We start from the raw sequence: 10,073 nt of genomic DNA on the forward strand, positions 1-10,073 counted from the left end.
ATGGGGGCTTGAGTATGCAGGTGTAGAAATGAATGTGAGTTACCGAGGCAATGGCAAGGGCCAGCCCAAGCTGGAAGAAGTGTCACCAGATGCCAGATAGTCTCAAGCTGGCCAATGTGTCTCCAGACATGACCCACATCAAATGACCTTTCTGGTGCACATGGGGATCTGAGTGCCCTATGAAGACAGAGAAGGTACTCTCTGGGGCCATGGTGAAGCAAGACCAGACAACATAAAGGCCAGGGATGTCACAGCTTCCTTAGAAAAGGTGGAGATAACACGGGAACAGAAAACCAAATACATGTTCTCACTTATAAGTGGGAGCTACATGATGAGAACACATGGACACACAGTGGGGAACAATGCACACTGGGGCTTTTTGGAGGGTGGGAAGAGGGAGAGCATCAGAAAAATAACTAATGGGTACTAGGCTTAATACCTAAGTGATAAAATAACCTGCAAAAGTTTACAAAAAAAAAAGGAAAGTGAGTTTGGAAGTGTTGAAATAGGCAGTCAATTGGTGGGGGAAAAGGGAGGAGCAGCTCAGTCACATCCAAAAGCAACAGACCCTTACCCTACAATGCACCTTCCTTCATGAGATTGGCTATGGCCACATCTGGGTAACACCTGCTTTGTGTGAATATCCAGCCAAGTGCAAAATCTGTCAATTTTCATATACCTTTAATCCCATCCACCCACCCCCCTCACCTTGGAGCAATGCCCTCAACACACATCTGTGTCCTCACAGGAATGCCAGGAAGTGTTAACACGTCAGGGCAGACACAAGACAAGGGAGAGATGGCTCAGCTCAAACTCACGTTCTCAACTTTATTCCCCATCCCAGTGGTGGCTCTTCTGTACAGTGGATAAAGAAGGGGGACTCCACCAGGGCTATGGAGAGACAGTAGAGGCAGGACTGAACCGTCAGCAAAGATTAAAAGGATGACCAGAGGCTGGCAACCACAAAACCAAGAAGCCAGCGGGGGCTGCCCCTTCCAAGTCTCACCAACGACCCAGAGCAGGTTCCAGAGCCCAAAGGCCCAATAGTACAATCCCCAAAAGCCAAGGTCTGGGAGCCATCAAGGAGCTCCCAGGGATCCGGCCACGCTCAGAGGGCAAGGGTGTCTTTGATGAGCCTGCGCATGGTGGTGGTGACTGAGGTGCCCAGGGCATCAGTGATCTGAAAGGAGATCTTGTAGAGGTAGGGCTGCACGTCCCGCAAGCCTGTGTCAAACACATTATCCACTTCCGACTGTGTGGGCATCTTGGGCAAGTACTCATGCCGATTCATCACCTCCACGATGTTGATGATCTTCTCGCAGAGTTTCTCGCCCACCTTCTCCCGGCAGATCTGCCGCTCCTGCTCCGTAGCCAGGGCTACCACATGCACCTTGACTGTCCACACTTCCCATGGGATGCACTCATCTGAGAAAGGCCAGCGAGACTTCTTCTTCTGGTAGAACTCCAAGGACATCTGCCCCAGCCCATCACCACCAGAGTTGCGCAGCGCATCCTGGGGAAGAAGGGAACAAACGAGCAAGCCTAGGCCTCTTGAGTTTCCACCTGTGAGGGTCTGCTTCCCACACCCCAGGGAATTATGCTCTCTTAGCTCTAGTCATCATCCAAGCATGGCAAGGAAACAAGACTGGGAGAGGGTAAACGATTTGGGTTTAGTGACATAGCAAACTGCCAGCCTGAAATTGTGTAGTTCAAGCAAACCAACAAAATCTGTCTCCACGCCCAACTCCTCCAGTTTGGTGAAGAACTGACATTACAGGAGTAACTACTGGTCTGCAGACACGTATTCTGTGCTAGGAACTTAACACACACAATCCCACTGGCTCCTCCCAACAACCCCATGAGCTTTCACCAAGCCACGATGAGGCTTAGAGAAGTAAGGTAACTTGCAAGAGTCACATGCCTATGGATGGCTGGACCAGGGTTTGAATCTGGATTGTCTGATTTCTAAATCCTTGCTTTTCACCTTTACATTGCATTAAGGGCCTTCTCCTTCCACACCACCCCTTTAGCCCATATCCTTCAAAATGTTCTAATCACGTCATCAACATCTCCCTCTTCCCCTGTAAACTCTATTTGTCTTCTCCACTGCCAATTAAACATAATTCTTTCAATCTTTTTTAAAGAGACTGGGTCTTACTCTGTCACGCAGGCTGGAGGGCAGTGGAGCAATCATGGCTCACTGCAGCCTCGGACTCCTGGGCTCAAGCGATCCTCCCAGATTAGCCTCCGGAGTAGCGGATACTACAGGCACACTTAGCTAAGTTTTAATTTTTTTTATTTTGTTAGAGACGGGGTATTGTTACGTTATCCAGGCTGGTCTCGAACTCCTGGGCTCAAGCAATACTCCTGCCTCAGCCTCCCAAAGTGCTGGGATTACAGTCGCAAGCCACTGCGTCCAGTTCACAGTCTCTTTTATGAGCTAAGGAAGAGGGAACTGTAGAGCCCAGTGGTCCTTGCTCAAAAAGAGGGAAACCAAGCAACAGAATGGGGAAGGGAAGTTGAAGGACACACCAGACCTGGAGCTTCTCCCTCTTCTCCCCTGAGAAGCAAACAGGACCATCCAGTCCAATGATTCTGCCCTTGCCACCCCATGGGTGTGAGTGGCCCCATACTCCTCTTCCTAGGGCAGCCAGGACCCTGAAGCTCCTTTCCATCTGAGTTAATACCAACCCAGAGGGTAAAGATGCCTGAAATCCTGAACCACACGCATCAGGGAAGAGGCTCTCCTTCACTGACAAACCAAGGTCAAGTAACCTTGAATGGCTAACGCATCTGTAATGTTTACTGTGTGCCAGGCTCTGTTCCAAACACTGGGCATATTTGACTTATTCAGTCCTTGCAGTGCACACACCCTTTGAGGTAAGCAGGATTATTACTGCTATTTTGAGTGGAGCCACTAGCCCAAGGTCACACACTTGCTGGGTGGTAGACCCCAGCTCCAAGGCCCATGCTCTTCACCACTGTGGTCCACCTGCCTCTCACGGACACCTGGAGGACACAGGGCTGAGTGCTGCTGCTGCTCTTAAGGGTGACTAGGAAACCACTTATGAACTTGCCCTTTCTGGGTTTGGCGGGACAATGAGGGACAGCTTTCACCCGACACTGGGCAACCCCCTGCAATGAGCACACAGTACCCAGCACAGTGAAGGGCTCTGCAAATATTTATGGAATGAAAGTCAGACACACAGCTCCCCTGTGTTCTAACCCCAGAGCAGATGCCTTTAAGGTCATGCCAGTAATTCAAGACCAGCCTTGAGTTCAAGACCAGCCTGGGCAACACAGTGACACCCCATCTCTACAAAACAAATTATTTTTTTTGGAGACAGGGTCTTGCTCTGTCACCCATGCTGGAGTATAGTAGCGTGATCATGGCTCACTGCAGTCTCGAATTCCTAAGCTCAAGCAATCCTCCCGCCTCAGCTGCTCAAGCGTCTGAGACTACAGGCATGTGCCACCACGCCCCACTAATTTTTGTATTTTTTGTAGAGATGGAGTTTCGCCATGTTTCCGGGGCTGGTCTTGAACTCCTGGGCTCAAGCAATCCGGCCATCTCAGCCTCCCAAAGTGCTGAGACGACAGGCGTGAGCCACCAGGCATGGCAAAAAAAATCTTCAAAAATTAGCCGGGCATGGTGGCGGTAGTGTACACCTGTGGTCCCAGCTGCTTGGAAGGCTGCAGTGGAAGGACTGCTCGAGCCCAGGAGTTCAAGACTTGGGTGACATGGTGAGATTGTGTCTCAAAAAAAAAAAAAAAAAAAAAAGGAAAAAAGAAAAATTATCTTTGCTACTTTAAAATTTAAAAGTACGCACCCAATGAAATGGTCAAACGCTGTGACTCTGAACAAAGACCAGAGAAGAAGGCACACTACCACTCCCACCTCCTGAGGTGACCAATAGCGGCAGCCGGCCGTGTCCCTTCCACATCTTTCTCCTACCCAGGCACATAATGCCACACCACCAAAAGGGACACTCCTATCTTGGATGGCAGCCACCTGAACCAAGAAAGCCGCCCTCTGGGGGAGTTTCATGTGGGAAAGGAAAAGTGGAAGCAGAAGCAGAGAGAGCTGTAGCCAGAGAGGTCAAGACCACAGAAGCAAGGATGGCCGCAGGGGACCTGGCTGCCAACACTGCTCAGCTTCCTGCTCTCCCTTTTCCCCCAGGCACATTTATGAATGTCTCCCTCCCCCACCACACACACAGACACACACACACGCTCTCCCCTGAAGAGGAGCTCTCAACACGCCTGTTTCTCAGAACCTGAAAGAACCCAATTCACATACTCAGGAAGAGAAGGCTGGTTCCACAGCAAGCTGGGGCGGAGGAGCCCTCGAGGCCCCCCTGCCATCTGCTATGCCACACCCTTACCTTGAACTCCCCAACAACCTTGCGCAGGGCACGATCCAGTTCCTCACAAGAGACACGCACGTAAGTGAAGTCGATGAAGTCACAGTCAACATCCTGGGTGCCCACGGTGCCAATGGAGTAGGTGCCCTCCTTCTTGTAGTGGAACTTGCCCGTGCTGCGGTGCAGGAGCACTGTGTGCAGCACAGCCAGCATGGCCTCCTCCACCTGCCGCCCCTCCACCGACACCTCCAGCACCTCCGAGCGACAGTTCATCCTGCACCCAGTAACCCACACCAAGGTGGGGAACTAGGATAAAGACAGGGGATCTTCACCCTACCCAAGGGCCACCCTGCAAGAGGAGCCCAGGTCAGAATGCTGACAAGAATAGTCCATATGTTATCTGTTCACTTCCTTCTAGGCTCAGCTCAGCCTCCGCCTCCACTGGCCCTTCTCTGCATTTTGGCAGCACACACTATCAAAGAATCATCAACTCTCAGGATCAGAAAGCTCAAGAGCTTCAAAGTGATCAGTCCAAATGACAGGCTGGGATTCCATTTTACAGCCTTCAATGTAGTTTACAGCAGATGCTCACTGTGCAACATTTGTCAGGTACTAGACATCAAAGGCAAGCACGGCCCCTGCCCTCAGGCTGACAGGATGAAGAAAAAGCAGACAACTAAACATTATCACCATGGAGAGAGTACAAGGTGGGAGTAAGAAGTACAGAAAGATTGGAGTCTGATTTCCTGGGACCTTGAATGAACAGGTTAAGGCATTTGGACTCTGTCCTAAAAGCAGCGAAGAGTCAATGCATCACTGTGCCAAGATCAAATCTGCATCAGAAAAGTACCTCTAGGCCGGGTGTGGTGGCTCACATTAATCTCAGCAACTTGGGAGGCCGAAGCAAATCACTTGAGCTCAAAAGTTCAAGACCAGCCTGAGCAACATGATAAAACCCCATCTCTACCAAAAACACAAAAAATTAGCTGGGTCTGGTGGCAGGCGCCTGTAGTCCCAGTTACTTAAGGGGCTGAGGCAGGAGGATAACTTAAATGTGGGAGGCTGAGGCTGCAGTGAGCTGAGATCATGCCACTGTGCTCCAGCCTGAGTGACAAAGTGAGACCCTGTCTCAAAAAAAAAAAAAAAAAAAAAAAATACAAAGTAATAAAATAAATTTTAAAAAAAAGACAAGTACCTCTGGCTAAAGGGCAAAGAATGGCTCTAAACTGTACTGGGGTCACAAACTGCTCTGAGAAGTGAATGAAGCCATGAAGGCTGGGCTTTAAAAACATGACTCTCACACACACATATACCAAATCTCACCTATTTCTAGGGACACCCACATCCACAGACTCCAGGGTAAAAACTTGTGGATTTAAGGCACAAAGTCTGGGCAGGGAAGTCAGTTAGAGACCACTACAGTAGACGTAGTTACAGAAGCAGCATAATCAGGTGTGGGGGGTTTTTCATGTCCTACAGTCCTGGGTTTGAATCCCACCTCATCTACATCTTGCTCTGTGACCTTAAGCAAATCACTCAACCTCTCTGAACTTATCTGTAAATGGGGACAGTAGTGAGAATTAAGGTAACACATGTAAAATACAGTAGACTAGTGGTTAAAACCGATGACTTGAAGGCCAGACAACCTGGACTAGAACTCCAGCTCTGCCACTTGCTCCATGCCCATGATCTTGGGCAAGCTGCTTAACACCTATCTGCCATATATACAAAAGAGATAATAATGGCTACCTTTAAAGGGTTGAGGGCTGAATGAGTTAGCATGTATAAAACCCTTAAAGCAGTACCTGACAAATAGTAAACATCCACTAAGTATTAGCTGCTATAATTCATTATTACATTGTTATTGCCAAGAGATGATGCAAGGCTATACCACAGCAGTGGTAGAGAGAGTGGGAAGGAGAGAACAAGAGACTTGAGAACTAGAACATAGTAAATAACTAAATACATGGCCAGAGGAAGAGGGAACTTCAAGTTCCTTATAACTCAGAGTATTCAGCTTGCAAACCGCCCCTGACAGGAAATTCACTAGCTCTCACAACAACTAGTCAATGTTCAGGAAGTTCTATTCAGTTATTCGGATTTATTTATTTATTTTATTTATGAGATGGGGTCTCACTCCATCACCCAGGCTGCAGTACAGTGACACAATCTCTGCTCATTGCAACTTCTGCCTCCCAGGCTCCCATCCCAGCCTCGCAAGCAGCTGGGAACACAGGCGCACACCACCACACCTAGCTAATTTTTTCGTATTTTTGGTATAGAAAGGGTTTTGCCATGTTACCCAGGCTGGTCTCGAACTCCTGAGCTCAAGAGATCCACCCGCCTCGGCCTCCCAAAGTGCTGGGATTACTGCACCCAGTCCAGTTATTCTTTCTGCTGAAGAATCTGTCTCTTAGTGCTTCAAACCACTTTTAGTTTTAGTTTTGGTACCCAAAGCCACACAAAATAAGTCTCACCTCTTTTCCACAAGTGAGTTTTTATTTAGTGGCAGCTATTCCACCACCCCCTCACCCTTTCTACAGGCCGAAGGTCCCCAGTCCTCAAAAACATGCCTGTTCCACATCACGTCTTATCTGCATGGAATCCTAGCAGCTCTCCTCTAAGTATATTTCACTCATCTGGTTGACAGATGGTGAATATAAAAAGTATATTTCAGTTTGTGTCTGCCCCTTTTAAACTGCTGCTCAGCACAAGATACAGGGCAACGGTCTGTGGACTGCACAGAGATCAGGCCAGCTCTGCCCCTCACCTGGCGATCAGCTCGCGTCTACCTGTACTATCAAGCACCATCACGTTTTGTTTTTGTCTCTACCACTAGGCAGACAATTCCTATATGCTGCTTATAGGGCAGAGACTATATTCCATTCATCACTATAATGGTAATTCCTAGTACCTTGTACAAAACAACTGCTCAATTCAGCCCAACCCAGGAATTCCAGGTTCTTCCAGGGGTTGCTGGATTAGTTTCTCCTACATGCTTGGATCAAGAATGAGAAGGGCTCTCTTGCTCGTTTTGCCCTCCAGTTTTACTCCCTCCAGCAGTTTTCTTCCCATCTAGAGACTCCCGGCTCTGGTCCGGCTCCCTTTCTTCCACGACTTCTCCCTCTTGCGTCCCCCGAAATCGTTCATACAAGCCACACATCTCACTTGTGCCCCAAGCCTGGGCTCCTTCCTCATTCTACGCACTATTTTAGGATCCACTCCTCCAAGAAGTCAGTCCTGACCAACCCCATTCTCCTTCCCACAGCAGCCACATTCGGTCTGTGAAAACCTTGTTGTCCCCTGCCCCACACAGCGAGCAGCAGGGCCCACCAGAGTAGGGTCTGGAAAGTCTCGCCCCTCTTGTCCGCCCGAGTGGCAGAGGCTAACAGCTGCCTTCTCAAGCCTGGCTGGAGCACAGGGTGCGCCCATTCCCACCTTGAGTGCAGAGTCTGGAGCACGGATTCCTCAAGCTCGGCTCATGCCCCTCCTCCTCCTCCTCCTCCTCCTCCTCCTCCTCACGCCCTGGTGCGACCTCCGCAAGTACGCGTCAACCTCCGCACGGCGCTGAGCCACAAGAGACCGGCTAAAAGCAAAACCAGAAAGCTTACTTGGCTCCATATCAAGAGACTCGGGACGGACGCAGGAAGGAATTCCCGCCCGGGTCCCGTACCCCACGCCGCCACTACGCGCGAACCTCCACAGTCCACGTAACCAGGGAGGAACGGACTCCTCGGGTGTCTCGGGGGCGGCGCCCCGCGCCCGGGCTGGCTGGACTCGGAAGCTGGAGGAGCGCCCCCGTTCCGCCGTCCCGGGGGACGCCCACGCCGGCACAGGAGAGGGGGCACACGGTTAAAACAGCTCCCACCTCCCCCAGCCCCCGTCCGCGACCAGCCTCTCAGATGCCACCACTCTCCCGGCAGGCTCCAGACTACCTGGGTCGTAGGCTGAGCCGGGACCGGAAGCCGCACCGCCCCCCGCGCGCCGGGAAGCTCACCATATCCCGCGGCCCCGGAGGGGGCACCTGCCCAGTTCGCCGGGCCCCCGCACGCATGTAGCCGCCCACATCATCCACTAGTCAGAGGAGCACATACAGATAGTCAAACGTTGCTCCCTGATCTGGGGGCTGCTCCTTTCGTGGTTATGTCTCGGATTTTAAGAGTTGATGGTGATGAGGATCCCCCTCATATGGACGAGTCCATTCAGCCCACCACCGAGAACGCTGTGGTGTTTCGGCCGGGACAACTGACTTCCGCCATAGAGACTGGAGGGAAGGAGAAGCCCTATGGGCTCTCGGCCGCCTCCCTAGGCCGAGCTGAGTCATCGGCGGCGAGCCCGGCCGGGGGACGCTGACGCGGTGCCCAACTCAGTCCGGACTGAGAGGCCTGGAAGGAGCACTGATCTCCACAAGATGAGGGGCGTACCCCGTAGAGAGAGGTCCTGAAGATGAGCCCACACCGCTGTGCTGCAGGACGCCCAGTGGATGGCAAAACTTGAGTTTGTTCAATGTGCGTAACAGACGGGATCCCTGGCCCTCCACCCACACAGATGCTGGAGAAAGGGGCTTTATCTCTCAGTGTTGCCTTTATGCAGCAGCACTACTTGATACTCCACGGTGACCAATCTGGTGACAGTCCTTCGGAGGCTAGTAATTCGGCCATTGCTTCTCTGCGTGACCCTTAACATCACTCATCCTTTCTGATGCTCTCTGTACACAGGTGGCTGTCGTGAGGATCACAGGAGATAACTCATATGAAAGATTTTTGTGACCTGTAAAGTGTAATATGAATACAAGTGTATTTTTAGTGCTGTGTAACTTCCTGGAGCGCATTTGGTTCTCCATGTAGATTGTAAGCCCGAGAGCTCTGCTAATGCACCCACCTCCAACAGGAGGCAGTCTTGTTTTTGTTTTTGTTTTTGTTCTTGTTTTTGTTTTGAGACGGAGTCTCGCTCTGTCGCCCAGGCTGGAGTGCAGTGGCGCAATCTCGGCTCACTGCAAGCTCCGCCTCCCGGGTTCACGCCATTCTCCTGCCTCAGCCTCCCGAGTAGCTGGGACTACAGGCGCCCACCACCACACCCGGCTAATTTTTTGTATTTTTAGTAGAGACGGAGTTTCACCGTGTTAGCCAGGACGGTCTCGATATCCTGACCTCGTGATCCGCCCGCCTCGGTCTCCCAAAGTGCTGGGATTACAGGCGTGAGCCACCGCGCCCGGCCAGGAGACATTGTTAAGATGTTAGTTGGGGATTACCATGCTCATTTTCTGGCCATTGGGGTGCCTCACCCCTGTGATCCCAACATTTTGGGAGGCTTAGGACAGAGCATCACCTGAGGCCGGGGTTCAAGACCAGCCTGGTCAACATAGTGAGACTCCCATCTTTAAAATAAAAATTAAAAAATTAGCTGGGCGTGTTGGTGTCCCCCTGTAGTCCCAGCTACTTCAGAGGCTGAGGTGGAGGAGGAGGATCACTCAAGCCAGGACGTTGAAGCTGCAGTGAGCTATAATCACGCCACTGCACTGCAGGCCGAATGACAAAACAAGATCCTGTCTCAAAAAAAAAAGCCGCGTGTGATGGCTCATGCCTGTAATCCCAGTACTTTGGGAAGCCGAGGCTGATGGATCACTTGAGGTCAGGAGTTTGAGACCAGCCTGGCCAACATGGTGAAACTTCATCTCTACCAAAAATACAAAAAAAAATAGCCAGATGT

General features: G+C 51.0%; 1 protein-coding gene across 2 annotated transcripts; it reads right to left on the reverse strand.

The window, feature by feature from the left end:
• Positions 1-803: 803 nt before the first annotated feature.
• Positions 804-8,342, reverse strand: ATG101 (autophagy related 101). Of its 2 annotated transcripts, none has more exons than XM_055294759.2 (4): positions 8,300-8,342; positions 7,803-7,950; positions 4,386-4,713; positions 804-1,513 (listed from the first exon to the last, which is right to left on the reverse strand). In XM_055294759.2, exons 3-4 carry the CDS (start codon positions 4,635-4,637, stop codon positions 1,109-1,111), a joined length of 657 nt encoding a protein of 218 aa, XP_055150734.1. In that variant the 5' UTR covers positions 4,638-4,713; positions 7,803-7,950; positions 8,300-8,342; the 3' UTR covers positions 804-1,108. The 2 variants fall into 2 exon arrangements, with proteins under 2 accessions (XP_055150734.1, XP_055150733.1); XM_055294758.2 differs by having other exon boundaries at positions 8,062-8,326.
• Positions 8,343-10,073: the final 1,731 nt, after the last annotated feature.

Source organism: Symphalangus syndactylus, chromosome 10 (genome assembly GCF_028878055.3).
Source record: "Symphalangus syndactylus isolate Jambi chromosome 10, NHGRI_mSymSyn1-v2.1_pri, whole genome shotgun sequence".
Lineage (NCBI taxonomy): Eukaryota > Metazoa > Chordata > Mammalia > Primates > Hylobatidae > Symphalangus > Symphalangus syndactylus.

Bases quoted from the DNA above. Each gene is read 5' to 3' on its own strand.
- ATG101 (XM_055294759.2), bottom strand. From the start codon at position 4,637: ATGAACTGTCGCTCGGAGGTGCTGGAGGTGTCGGTGGAGGGGCGGCAG. The intron at 1,514-4,385 runs GTAAGGGTGTGG...CTTCTTCCCCAG, and splicing joins AGGTTGTTGGGGAGTTCAAG to GATGCGCTGCGCAACTCTGG.